General features: G+C 38.0%; 1 protein-coding gene across 1 annotated transcript; it reads left to right on the plus strand.

Annotated features, from left to right (window-relative positions):
• Nucleotides 1-937: 937 nt before the first annotated feature.
• LOC139664500 (uncharacterized) lies at nt 938-10,811 on the plus strand. Its single transcript, XM_071543346.1, has 12 exons — nt 938-954; nt 1,221-1,410; nt 3,947-4,084; nt 5,212-5,314; nt 5,531-5,671; nt 5,779-5,954; nt 6,383-6,519; nt 6,639-6,732; nt 6,825-7,160; nt 7,252-7,408; nt 7,493-7,620; nt 7,935-10,811. The coding sequence occupies exons 1-12, from the start codon at nt 938-940 to the stop codon at nt 8,253-8,255; spliced, it is 1,938 nt and encodes a 645-aa protein (XP_071399447.1). The 3' UTR covers nt 8,256-10,811.
• Nucleotides 10,812-15,045: the final 4,234 nt, after the last annotated feature.

Genomic DNA, 15,045 nt, shown 5'->3' on the forward strand with positions numbered 1-15,045 from the left:
AAGTTTACACATTTGTGTAAGAACATATTGGAAGGACGCTATATATCCATTTTGTGGAAAACATATACACTTTAATGTGGAATTTATCATTCAGTATCACTACAATAGCTTATAGAGCAGCCAATACAAATACTCCCAATACTCCTTGTCAACAAAGGATGTAAGTTACCTGCTATCCTTCAAAATGTTCAAAATTTATTTTCAATTCTGTGCTGTCAATCATTTTGTAAGAGTAGGTTCACTTTTTTCAAATCGTGAACGTCTCATTTTGAATCCAAACCCTTAATTTATATGTTTGTATAAGAGTGTCTGAGTTTGTATATAAGCTTGACCCATCTTTGTCTCTGGTCTTGGGTCTCCACTGGTATATTTGTATCCTTAAATATTCACAAAATAATGTATATTTGTTGACATATTTATTTACATGTTTGAGCCATCTTAATTTCTGGCTCTAGGCCTCTCGGTTGATCTAAGAGTTTATTTGCATATTCCTATATTTACGATAATATGTTAATATGTTTGTGATTTTGTCTAATACATCTGTATATTTGGTCCTGAGCCTCCATAGTTTCTGTACCAATATAATGGGTCCCCGATGCAATATCTGGGTCATTGTCAGTCAAAACAGACACTGTTTTAATTACGCAATGAGATGCAATATCTCATTTTGGAATGAAAATCTTCAAATGTAAACACTCAAATACATGCACATTCATATATACATCTACTATATGGAAATATTGACACCTCCTGTTACTTTTATGCAAGCAATTATTTTGTAAAGCAAACTGCTGGTTATTAATAAAGTCTGGAGTCAGCTTAAGATCTTTGCTTGCAAAATAGCTCGCCTTTTACAGACAGAATGATTTGTGTCTTTGAAATGTTGACTGATGAATTCCAGGTCTTGTCAACAATAACAACTAACTAACAACTAACAATGTCTTCATTATACATGTATGATCACCTTTGCATATAGAGGAAAATCTGAATTCCTACAATATGGGACCTTTAAAGTATTTATACGCCATCTTCGCCTCCATCGTTATTTCCTATCCACAGTTTACAGTGAGTGAAGAAGGGGTTCAGTGTTTTGCTCAAGAGCACTTTGTCAGGACTGTTGCCATTGAACCTGTGACTTGCTGGTTACAGGACCGTCTCTCCTAGACCGTCTCTCCTAGACCGTCTCTCCTAACCAGTCTCCCCCCTCCTCTGTCCTCCAGGCCTCCATGGTTGGCTCAGGGAAATTTCCATCTGGCTGTGGAGTCCAATAAGAGCGCTGCTGCAGCCACGTCACACCTGTACCCACCCGACCACGCCCACCTCACCTGCCCAGCCGGCGCGTGCATAGAGGATCACCATGGGAACGCCCACTTCTGCACAGACTCCGCCCACTTCGACCTTAACTTTAAAGTACCCTTGTCTGACAGAGAGACTCGGTGTAAGTGAAGAGCTTATTGCTGCCAACGTGCACGGACAAAGACCAAGGACTTCCACATGAACAACGGAAGCCGACTAGGATCTCAAAACTGCAGTTTGACACATCTTACTTTTCATTTTAAATTATTTATTTATTTTTCTACAACGGCGGACCACGGGGACAAGAAGTTTTTTTTTGTTTTTTTTTAAAGAAAAAGCTTTGCCCAAACTATTTCCACCCTCCCAAAAAAAAAAAAATAATTGTCCCTACATTGGAACAATTTCAGCAAAACAGACGCACGCCTCTAACATGCGTGTGCGCGCACACACAGAGACACAAACACTCCTTTATATAAAAAAAAAAACACTGTGGAATATCTTTAAAAAAAAATATGAGGACTCAATATGAGTTTTAATTGTTGTGGTGTATAGATTTGTGCTCTTTATTTGGCTGTTCTGTCCATGTTTGCGCTTGTGATCACTAGATTTTAGAGTGAGGTTTTACCGGAGGACATCAGCTCCAAAAAAAAAAACTCCAGACTAAAACCAAGACTTCTTCTTTTTTTAAAAAATACTCTGAATGTTGCCCGTTTGTTTCTGTTCTCCATGCACTGCATCAACTTCATCTTTTTTTCCCCCCTTTTTCTCTACTTTCATCCAAACCCATGTTCTCCTTGGAAAAATATGACTGAAAAGACTTGCGGGGAGGGAGGGGAAAGATTGTTGTCATCTCGGATTGATTTCCATTTTTTTTTTTTTTTTTGGACAATGTTTCAAATAGTTTTATAGCACCAAAAGATGGGAAAGAATTTCTGCACTAAAACCAAAATAAAGACTTAATTGGGGAAGAAATAAGGATGCTGGGAGAGTGTTTGTTGAGAGAGATTTCTGTTGGTTCTTGTTGGTGATTTTTTTCCGTTTTGCTATTTTGCTGCGGGCGCATTTAAAAAGGGGGAAAAAGGTCAGTGTAGGCGTTGGGGAAAAAAATGTTTAAGCAAAAACATTAGTTGGTACAGCAGGTCACGTAGCCAGGTTTGGTCGATATGGGATGGGATTGCAGTTGTCTCGGTTTATTCGATTGATGGTGACAGGAATGATGGATGGCCTACTAGGAAATTCAAGAAAATAAGACTGAACGGAGGCTGCGGTCATTTCTTAACTAAATGTTGTTGCAAGCAGGACTGTATAGGCTTAGTATGCTGTTGTTATGATGGTTTGTATGTGTGTGTGTGTGTGTGTGTGTGTGTGTGTGTGGGAGAGAGAGAGGGAGAGTGTGTGTGTGTGTGTGTGTGTGTGTGTGAGAAAGAGAGGGAGAGGTAGGGAAATAGAAAATGGGGGGGGAAGGAATGGAGTCACATGGTTTCCTAAAATTGAATAATAAATTCGTTCGTTTTCAATTAAAATGCTTGATTTTTTTTTTTTTTTTTTTTTACTTTCGATTTTAAACAGTTTCTATTCGCCTGGCTGCTTATCTGCATCTGCATCGTTCCTGCAAGGGGGAAAAAAAAGAGAAAGCAAATAAATAAATAAATAAATACAAATAGTGGCGCTACCAGAAGCTCATTTATCACTGTCAGCCCTCTAACGATCCTCCGCGTTTTGTATTGACGAGGAAAACAGCGCCGGAGAGGAGACTCCTGGGGAACTAGGAGGTCTAAATGTGCAGTTATGATTATTGATAAATAACCGGTTTAATAGGCAACAACAAAGGGAATTATCACGCGCTCGATAGGTGAAAACACAGAGAATTTTGTTTAATTTCCTAAGACATTTCTAAATATTAATCTATTCCAGATATTATTATTATTATTATTATTATTATTATTATTATTATTATTATTATTATTATTATTATCACAGTACATTGTCGGTTCCCTAAGCGTCGCTCGAGCTGAAACGTGACTTTTATAGAGGATGACAACGTGTCTGTCTGAGAAAAGCGTCCTTGGCCGGCAGGTGTTGTCACATTATCCTGAAACAAATAGGCCTATTTTCGTTTTGCAGCAATATTCACCTTAGAAATTTAATTGTCCCTTCGAGTAAAACAAATAATTCCAGCGCCTGAAATAGACTAATGGCTGGAGGGACGTGATGGGTGGGCAGATATTTACGTGCAGGCCTGGATGGGGCTTAATTGTATTCTTAATTGTGTAGTAGGATATTAAGTCTTTCTGTTTCAAACGATGTTCCAATTAACCTCTTTAATTAGACTGTAAAAACAACAATATAGTCTCCATATAGTCTCGATATGCTTTTGCCCACTTGTATAAAATTTTAAGGGAGTAAAATATAAAATATACTTTAATGTAGGCCTTATTATAACCGTTCACACAGCAAATTCAAAAGTGTTAAATTTCCAGTGTTGGTGTTGTATGTTAAAAATACAGTGTTAATTCAACACTTGCTTAGTTTAATTCAACTATTTGAGAGTTGATTCCTCAAAAGAGTTGGTGTTAATCCAGGGAGTTAAATCCAAATAACACTGTTGAGTGTTCATTTTAAAATCAACACTCAACAGTGTTACTCCCAGAATCCCAACGGACCTGTGACGTGTTTGTCTGAAGAGCGGGACGACTCCGAGTCAGGTCAGGTCAGAGTGGAGCGGCATCGGCGAGGACGTTTGAGGGCGACTTTCTTTTCACCTGCAGACTTCACGGAGTATCTTCCTGTAAGTAAACGAACGGCGCCCTGTCCATTTAATAATACTTTGTATGCAGTATTTTGACGTTATATGTGCCGAACGCAGAGACTGTAAAAAAACGTCTTGTCTAAGTCCCATGTGGGTTAGCCAGACTGTAAAGTGGTTAGCATGGTGATTGTTGGATGATATTTTTTCAAGGGTGCATTAATCAATTTGCTTAATGTAAGTATAGGCTACACGTTCGGATAACACAGTGTATGATGTTAATTAAACATTTTTTAGTTAGCTAAAGTCAGAGCGCCGCTCTGGCTAAAGTTAGCTAAAATGACGTAGCACAAGGCCCAGGTTAACGATTTCTGTCGGAAAAAATGCCATGTGCGCGTGCGGTAATTAATTGGTCTTGTCTCAATGAAAATGCCAGGCGATAGAGAGCCGGGGCTGGGCCGAGTGGTTGGGCTCCTGCCTGCCCAGACTGCTGCTAATGCTAAAAGTCAGGCTAGCTTTGTTAGCCGGGTAAATTAGCACGTGGCTGCTGTAACGTTATGCTTCCTGGAGAAACAGACACCAGACCACCTGGCCTGCCACACGGCGCTCTGCTCTTACGAGCATGAGTAGTTTATGTAATTATTTCATTTTATCAATTTATTTCTAACTTTTGGGAAAAGTTTATATAGTTATATACAGTTTTAGATTCTCAATCTAGCCGCAGCTAATATTTATACCGGAGTCACACACACACCCCTCAGCTGCTGCTATGATAGTAAGTGTCTGAAATATCTGTGAGTTTTTTCTGTAATTTAAGTTGATGTAACAGTGTTTTAACGTTAGCTATCTATGCATGTGAACAGTAGCGTTGCTGTGGTGTTTATTGACGTTAATTTGCCAACCTAACAGAGAAGAGTTGATCATGTATCTTTGTGTTTATGGATAAGTGTTGGTGTTGTTAGCAGGAGAAGTAGGCAGTCATGACGGCAGGCAGGCTCAACTGCCTCTGTTGTCCAGGTAGAGACGAGGTTGCATAGTGAGTAACGTTTCAAAGAATATACTCGGTTGAACTCAAGGCGAGAAAAAATCTTAATGTCTCTCCACATCCATGGTCAACATATTGAAAATGATGACGTAGTGCGTGTGTCTCTTCTTCTTTTTTTCTGTAGTTCGTCATGTTGGTGAAGGTGAAATTTGGAGAGACTCAGAAGTATGTCAAAGTGGCTGAGACTGGAGATGGCTATGATGACTTCAACACATTTCTTCAGAAAGGTTGGCATCGTTTTTAATTGAGCAGAGAAATTGAGTAATTGCAATAATATCTACTGAAATGATGTGATATGTAAATGTCTCATATTATGGAGTGGTGTTTATGATAGCTAATGGTAATACCCTGTGTGTCCTTGACCCAAAATGTTAGGAAAAACAAGTATAGCAAATTTCTTATTGTAATTTTTCCATTGCTCTGAGTTATTTTTTTTTTATCAGTCATTCAAAAGCTAGATCTTCCACTTGAGACTGAGCTGCACTTGACAGATGGAACAGGGACAGAAATCGATGAAGATGTGTTTGAGGAGCTTTTGCAAGCAGGGAACCTTATTGTTAGGGTGGAAACTGAGAAGTCAACAGGTGAGACTCAGACTTGTGAGGCCAGGAGTGGATCATCAATATTAAAGAGATTTGTGTGGAGTACTCATTCTTTTTTCATTGTGTATACATTTTTTTACTCTTTACAGTTTTGCTTCATGATGATCTTTCATATACTTCGTTGGAGTCACCGATATCAGACAACTCCTCTCTGTCAGTGTCAGAAGATTCCCTGGCAGTATCCTCCGACTCATCGGACGCAACAGTGATTGTTCAGACAAATGGAGGGAGGAGAACCCATGCTGAACGAGACTCGGCAAAAGAGGTCTTGGTTATCAAATATCACACAAATATATTGTGCTGTTGAACTGTTAAACTGTTTTGTTGTTAGCTGTAATTATTATTAGAGCTGCAACTAAGGATTATTTTCATCATCAATCTGCCCATTATTTAAACAATTAACAACAACCATAGATTAGTTGTTTGATCAATAAAAAGTTGAAAAATGTTGAAAAGTATCAGTCAGTGTTTCCCAAACCAAATGTCTTCTTTTGTCCAAAGAGATATTCAGTTTGTCATAAAGGAACAAAGAAACCAGGAATATTGACATTTAAGAAGCTGAAAAAACCCTACTCTAACCGATTATTCGATTATTAAAATAGTCAATGGTTAATTTCTTTGATTATTGTTTGATTAATTGTTGCGGATCTAATGATGGTGATGCTAATTCGCTTTGATTATTTATCTTTTTAGATGGTGAAGGATGCTCTTAAGGCTAAACCAGGTGGACAGAATATTTTGGATGAATATGATAAAATGAAAACATTGATGGATAACACAAGGAGACAGTTGGTGAACCTTCTTGTGGCGGACATGGTTGAAATTCATGGGTAAGACTTCATTGTTCATATTATACTTCACTCTATGGAAGAGATAAATACTAAATGGCTAAACATGATGTGTTTGAGAGTAATGAAGGAAATGTAGTAATGTCATGTTGATCTTTCAGGAGGAGCCCACCTGTCTCTGTGCGAAGTAAATATGCTTTGGGCATCATCTCTCTATTTCCCAGCCTCAGAGATCCATACTCAGACAATGGATATGTAAGTTTATAAATGAATAGCTTGTATAGCAATTTATAGAGTAGTGACATGGTCTGAACTTACTCTACAATGTAATGTTTTTATTATTACAGGAACACTTCTATGACCCACAGAGTGGATCAGGATACTTGGCCTGGAGGATAAAGACTGTCCAGCGCAACACTGCAGCTCAGTCCCAGAGACCATCCACCAGCACACCCTACCAGGACAGTCCAAAGAGAAAGAGGGAGGTTCTCAGCGCAGATAAGCAGCTGCTTGGTGAGCAGTGTCAAGAAGCCATATCCTTTTTGAAACATTCAACTGATGAATCTGCAGTCAAAGAGAAGATGAGGGCAACTTTTCAGTACCGCCAAACACTGGTTCAAGATCAGCAGTGCTCTTCGACAGTTTTGGATGCCTTCCCACGATTCCTCAACATCACTGGCTTGGTAAGAAAGACAACTTCTTTATTAAGTGAATTGTCACTCAATGTATACACTTTTAAGTTGCATAAATATAAAAATGTGTGTTCTTTTGTAGATTGACCAAGATTTCACTTTGATGTTTGGAGAGGAAGTGTCGGGCAGATTTTTGGCAAAATGGCCTACTTTTTTCAAACCTAGGATCCTCACAGACTGCAGAAGACTGAGTTCAAATGAACACATTCAAGACCTTTTGTTTGCGCAGCACGACTCAGGTGGGTTTGGTTAATTTCTTCTTTCTTCTCTTTAAAATTATATGATGTGAATATGTCAGACATTTTCTTCTGTTTTTCCCCTAGGCTGGGACAGTGACTTATCAAGCATTCTGCTGTTGGTTCACCTGCTGCCGCCCACGTCCAAAGGCCACAAAAAGAGTCCAAAAATCAGCGCAAGCCAAGCCGAAGACCATGTTGTTCGATATTTGCAGGTAAGTAAATAGAAATGTAACCATGCAGAGCTGTTTGACTAATCTTGTGATTGTTTCTAGGTTAACAATTATCAATTTACAAAAACGCTGTGGTATGCCATCTCCATTTTGGAAAGGCTGCAGATAACATGATTAACCAATCAACATTTCCTTTAACAGATAACAATAACTGACCAATTAATTAAAAAACAACTCCCAATGCATAATTACATAATTATGCAAATAATTATTATAAAATTCCACTTGTGCCTTTAGTCATATTTCACAGTTTATTTCATGATTTTCTCATAATTCTTATTTACATTTTGTTCAAGAGTGGAGCCAGTGTGGAAATCTTCCTTGCTGGTGTGGCACCAGGTCAGCCCTTCCTGCTGTGTGTGGGTCAAAAGAAGAACAGCATCCAACATTACTACATCATCATTGACCACAAGGCCATACCATGCAAGGCGCAGACATCTTTGTCAGCTTTTGATGAGCTGTTCAAAGCACACTTCATCTTCAGTCTCAACTACCACGAATCCCTCCTCAACTTCTATACATTCATCCAAACCACAGTTTTTAACATTGACGTGGGAAGTGCCAAGGAAAGTCCCAGAGTCAAGGAGCTCAGAGCAAGATTTTTGCACGACGCTTGAGGTGATAAATATCCCTGGATGCAAATATGTTTCTTTGTTACGTCTGTAAAGCACACCACAAAAGTTCTACACTGCTTTGCAAGCATTTAAGACTCCAACACGGCCTATATCCTGGGAAGAGGTTACGTTTAAAATGTGGACAGCCGGGATGTTGTTTATCATTTTGCACATATTCAGGTTTCACGAAGCATCTTGTGCATTCCCATGGAGATGTTCCTGTGACTAATACTGATGACAATGTGGACATGCAGAATGAATATAGTGAGCCCTCAACCTCACTAGCACTTACAGACTCTCCAACTAGCCAGCCCCAGCTCTCTACTCCATCACCTGTGAACAATAATCTTGTGTTAAACATGTGTGCTTCTGTTGTAGCACAGTTGCAAGCATCTGGTGTTGCTGAGAGCACAGTCCAAGCAATGGTGGGGTCCATGGAGGATCTTGTAAATGACATTCATACACAAGCGAAAGAGGCAGTTCTCAGCTGTACTACAGAAATTCAAGGCACAGATTTTGAAAAGAAGGTGGAAAAGTGTTTTGATGAACTAGAAAATCCGTTCTCAACCTTGAACACAAGAGTGAAACGACAGAAGTTCTTTGAGGAAAAGTGGGAAATTGTTGAACCTGTTGAATATGTTCTTGGAGTGCGGTTTGATGTTCGCAGGGATCACACAACAGGAATTTACAGTCAGGTCCCTGTAACGGATAAATTTGTGTATACACCCATCCTGGGAACTCTCAAGTCTATGTTCAAGAACACTGAATTGTGTGAAAGTTTCTTGCAAGCCAAGCGTCAAGAAGAAGGTGTTTATAAAGACATATGTGATGGTTCATACTTCAGGAATAGTGTTTTGTTTTCCCAGAACAAACATGCTCTACAGATTCAACTCTATTTTGATGAGTTTGAGACAGCAAATCCCTTAGGTTCAAAGAAAGGGATCCACAAACTTGGTTGCATTTACTTTATATTGAGGAACCTGCCCCCAAAATATAATTCTGTGTTGATGAATATACATGTTGTTGCACTCTTTCACTCACAAGACCTGAAGACTTATGGATTTGATGACATCTTAAAACCTCTTGTTGATGATCTTAAAATACTTGAAACACAAGGAATTGAGGTGCCTTTCTCAGACTCACCTTTACTTGGTTCTGTTATACAAGTAACAGGTGACAACCTAGGCTTACATGGACTGTTCGGTTTTGTCGAGTCCTTCAGCGCTACCTATTACTGTAGATTTTGTTTGACAAGTAAGGCTGAGGCACAGTCTATGTTTACTGAAGATGATCCTGGCATGATTTTTCGAACAAAAGAAATACATGCAGAACATTGTGCAGCTCTACAGGAAAATCCTATGTTGAGTTCAACATTTGGTGTCAAAAAGACATGCTTGCTCAATACATTGCATTTTTTCCACACGTCTGACAACTATGCAGTTGACATTATGCACGACTTACTTGAAGGGGTTGTACAGTACGAACTCAAACTTATCTTTCAATATCTTGTCAACCAAAAGTATCTGTCTTTGGAAGAGTTGTCACAGAGGATCCAAAGTTTCAACTATGGGTATATTGAGAGAAAAAATAGACCAAGCGGGTTGAAAATGGATGATGCCAGCAAGGACCTTGGTCTCAATGCAATACAGTCGTGGTGTCTTGTGAGAAATGCTCCTCTTATTTTTGGTGATGTATTGGAAAGAAATAACTGTTACTGGAATCTGCTCCTCCTTTTGATTCAGATTGTGAACATTGTTTTTTCACCTGTTGTAACTAATGGTATGACATACTTTTTGAAGCACTTGATTAAGGACCACCACAAGCTATTTAAATCTTTGTTTTCAGAGAAAAGATTGATTCCAAAGCATCATTTTATGTTACATTATCCGCGTTGTATTAGGAAAATAGGTCCACTCCTTCATGTATGGTGTATGAGGTTTGAAGCCAAACATAATTTTTTTAAAAGATCAGTGAAAAATTTCAAGAATATCACAAAAGCACTGATGAAACAACACCAGAGACAGCTAGCTTACCACTGGGAGAATTTTGATTTTCAGAGATTTGAGTTTGGTCCAGTGAAAAGAGAAACTATTGATAGCTTGGAAGGAGGTGATATTTTATGTTCTGTATTTAATGCAAATGCATACTGTGAAGTGTCAACCACTAATTGGGTGAAGAACTATGGAACAGAATATCAGATTGGTATGTTTGTTTGCACAGGAACAAATATGGACGATCCTGTTTTCAGAAAGATCACAAACATTCTTGTACATCAGGAGCAAGCTTTTATTTTGACATGCAGAGTGGACACTCTTTATTTTGATGATCATTTCAGTGCATACTGTATCGATGAGAGAGCAGATTCATTTTCTGTTTTTCCAGTTAAGGAGTTGATTTATTACAGACCCTATGACAAACAGTTTTCTAATGAGATGAGTGAAAAATGTTATATTGTGCCACATTGTCATATTGTGTGACCTGTGTTGGTCATTGTTGGATATTGCAAAGACAGTGCTGTTTTTTTATGTGATGTGCTTGTTTGAAATAAATACAGACTGATTCAAACTGCAACTACTGTGGTTTTATTTGTTTATTAGTAGTAGTAGTAGTAGTAGTAGTAGTAGTAGTAGTAGTAGTAGATTTAACACCATCCATAGTGTTAATATATTGAATCTTATTCAGTGTTAAAACAACACAATGGTAGTGTTAATTTTTGACACTACACACTAGTGTTGGGTAAATTCAACACTGGTGAGTGTTAAATTTCAACTATTTACAGTGTTGTTTCAACACTGTCATGTTTAACACTATCAAAAGTGTTATTTTAACTCGATCTAGTGTGGCGCAATATAGACACTTTTAAAGTGTTGAATTTAACTCCCTGGGAGTTGAATTAACACTTCTGAATTTGCTGTGCAGTTAAAGCTAGGACTATTAAAAAAAAACGAAAATACACATTTATTCTGAAAATAGCCTTTAGCCTCTTATAGAAAGCTAAAATGACAAACTTCAGGGCTACAAGACAAACCTAATGAAAATAAAAGCACCTAAAAGACAAAAAAAAGACACAAAATTATTGTTTAAAATAACCTCAAGCCTTTCTGGTATCTTATATTTCGCCACTCTCGCGCTAGATATGAGTGTTGCTGTAATAATGCATTCAGCCTTCCCGACTGTAGTGAAGATAAATGCGTTTTGAAGGCTGCCGGAAACAAGCGCCTATCCAGATGAAATATGGGTCAAAGCTCCTGCAGAAAGCGGCATCACATGCTCCACAACTCTTACTTTCAGAGTATAGGATCTATTTCCCCTTCAGAACAACAACTATAGCCAGTCTGTGATAAAAAATTTAGAAGGATACTACAGAGATTTCACAGCGAAACTATAAACTATAACTATTTACAGGGATATTATAGCGATACCACAGGGTTTTGGTTAGTTATTATATAATTATAAACTCCAGAGACATAGCCTACTGTAAGTCCCTATGGTAATATTATAGGAATATTATAGTGATACCATAGGAAATAAAAAAAAACATAGCAAATACAATAAGGTCACTATAGCCTATAAACTCACTACTGAATACCAGACACACGAGAAGTCTCTATGGTAATATTAAAGGAATATTATAGTGATACCTATTAAATATGGACATATTATGATGTTATTATATACATGAATATGGATATGGTCACTATAAAATCATTATTGAATACCACAGACACACTATAAGGTCCTATATGGATATATATTATATCCTATAATATAAGTATATAGAAATACCATATGGTTAGGATTAATTCATATAAAGTAAGAAAAGGTTATAAACTCCATAGACACACTGGCAATATAGGAATATTACAGTGATACCATAGGAGTTGTAAAATATACAGTATATGTATCATTAAGTACCATAAGGTTGCTATAAACTCACTAATGAGTACCATGGGTCACTAAAAGTCCCTATGGTATTATTATAGGATTATTATAGTGATACCATAGGAGTTAAAAACAAATACCTCAAAGTAGTATAAGGTTAGTATAAACTGTGGCATACACACTTAAATCATGGTAATATTATAGTAATATTATAGTGATACCATAGGAATTTAAAGCAAGTCAGTCTACAATGAGGTCACTGTAAACTCACTAATGAGTACCAGGCACACTATATGTCTCTGTGGCGATATTATAGTGATACCACAGGAGATAAAATTACAATTAAGTAGACTAAAATCATTACTGAGCAACATAGACACTACAACCCCCTATGGGAATATTATATTTTTGTGATTTTTAATTGGGGCCATCCTGAATATCACAATTTCTTCACGGAAATAGTTAATTTCAGTGAATAGTTAATGCTGAAATAAAGTGGGTGCATCATACAATATATATTTGAATATGACGATCAAAAGTTATATTTAAGTCGAATCTACACACCCTGCAAGTGACACAGTATTATAATAAACACCTAATATTCCTCTTTTTTGTATTTTTATATTGCACTTTTCACAAGAGATAATAAAATAGACAAGGAAAAACTAACTTGAAAACAGGGTTAAACTAGATAAAGGTTCAGTCCGGTGTATTTTCCAGTATTACCAGTATAGGAAATACATTGATGTAGGTGTCTTGAGTTTGAATATGATGATCAAAAATTACATTTAAGTCCATGCCATCGAATCTGATGACACCTCTAAGTGACAAAATCTTATAATAAAAACATAATATTCCTCTTTTTTTTGTATTTTTATTGCACTTTTCAGGACAGTAGCTACCACTAGATTCTTCACAAACATCCAACACAACAGACAAAAAAAAAATGACTTGAATAACCTACATAAAGGTTCAGTCCGGTGTATTTTCCAGTGTTACCAGTGGGAAGCACATGAGTGTAGGTGTATGGATGCGGTGTCGTGACGTTTCCACGGAGACGGTGATGCTGGTGGCGTTGTGTTTCAGTGTTTCAGCCTCTGGTAACTGGATCCTTCTCAGCCAACTCATCTTCTCAATCATGTCTTCGTCCTGTCAGGCCGCAGCAGTGTCCCAGATATTTAGTGCTGACATCACCCGCACTTCATTCAGGCTCATTACCTAATATGTGCTGTGTGTGCACTCGCCCCCTCTGAGCACACGCACACACACACACACACACACACACACACACACACGCACACAGACACACACACACGCTCTGGGTCAGTGTTTATTCTTTCTTTCTTTATTTCTTTATTCCGTTCTTTCTTTCTGTCCCTGAGAAAGTGAGGACAGCTGATGACAATTTTTTTTGTTTTTCTTTTTCTTTCTTTCTCTTTCTTTTTCTTTCTTTCTTTGTTTCTTTCTCTTTCTTTCGTTTCTGTTTGTCTGTCAGTCTGTCTTCCTTTCTTTCTTTCTTTCTGTCTTTCTTTCTTACATGATTTATTTCTTTCTTTCTTGCTTTTTGTCTGCCTTTCTTCCTTCCTTTCTTTCTTTCTTTCTTTCTTTCTTTCATCATGGCCTACAGGTTTGCAAAACCAAAGTGATAAAGTCAGGACTTTTTATATAATGACACTTAATGGCAAATACATCTTTCATTCTTTCCCTTCTTTCCTTCCTTTCTCTTTCTTACTTTCATTCTTTCTTAATTTATTCATTATTCAATATTATTTCTTTCCTCTCAGTGGGGCTTTAAAAGTTTAATATTCATGGCCCGATAAAGTGAGGACATTTTAGATAATGGATGATACTTGATGATGACTGTCTCTGTTTCTTTCTTTCTTTCTTTCTTTCTTTCCTTCCTTATCACTTTCTTTCTTTCTTTCTTTCTGCTTTCTTTCTTTCTTTCTTTCTTCCTTCATCACAGCCTTCAGGGTTGCAAATTCAAACTGATCAGGACTTTTCTATGTAGCTGATGACACTAACTTTCCCTCTCAGTAAAACAAGTCGATTTTAAAGTCAACACCAGCAGATTAATTTTGGTTGGAGCAGAGATTACATTTTGACCCTAAATTCCTGGGTCCAATGAACTAATTCCCTCATACACTAATGGCAGTAAATGCTCAAGTGGAAAGTGTCGAGTTACACGAGTCCCTGATCACTTCAGCATCCATTTGATCCCAGGTAGAAGGGAATCTGAGTAATGTCTACAGACGTGGCGTGACCGAACCTCTGGCTCGGCTCTGTCAAACACAATTTGACATATGTATATCCTCTCCTTCTGAATCGCCGAGTCGTCTCTTTGAGCCTTCATCGACATGGATGGATGTTTACTCCCAGGATGGATTCTGGGCCGAGTGCGCTAGCTGTTTAAATTTAGAATAAGGAAAATCAGGTGCGGAAAGAGGCCGTCTCGTCAGTCTTATTTGCGGGCGATACATGTACGGGGTCAAGGGTCAAAGTTGAGGAAGTGGCCAGGAGGGCGGTGCACACTGGGGTTCCTGGGAGGCTGATGGCGATGTTTGATGTGTCAGTTCCTCTACACACTCACTCAGCTCTCATCCTTGAAATGTCTCGTGGCGTTAAGCCTGGATATTGCATTACATCACTCCATATCAAATGGTGACCTTACCTCTCAAGGAAACTCTTCATTTTGGGTGGAAAAAAGGTACTCAGCAGCACTTCAGTGGTATTTTGGAAGGAAGACTGATAATTTATTGTTATTCGGATAAAACATGCATAGTAGCAGTTTATACTAGAGGTGGGAACTGATTTTTTGACACGGCACATCAATATACAGCTCAGTGGGCGGAGCCAAAGAACCACAGTTTTTCTGGCTAAGCAACACACTGAAGCCCAGTGAAAAGGGTAA

This window comes from Centroberyx affinis, unplaced genomic scaffold (genome assembly GCF_046629955.1).
Source record: "Centroberyx affinis isolate AG114_WGS23_722 - 3 ecotype Tasmania unplaced genomic scaffold, CSIRO-AGI_Caff_v1 ptg004293l_1, whole genome shotgun sequence".
NCBI lineage: Eukaryota > Metazoa > Chordata > Actinopteri > Beryciformes > Berycidae > Centroberyx > Centroberyx affinis.

Coding starts and splice junctions, on each gene's coding strand:
- LOC139664500 (XM_071543346.1), top strand. Junction 5,315..5,530: donor CAACACATTTCTTCAGAAAG/GTTGGCATCGTT, acceptor TTTTTTTATCAG/TCATTCAAAAGCTAGATCTT. Junction 7,621..7,934: donor ATGTTGTTCGATATTTGCAG/GTAAGTAAATAG, acceptor ATTTTGTTCAAG/AGTGGAGCCAGTGTGGAAAT.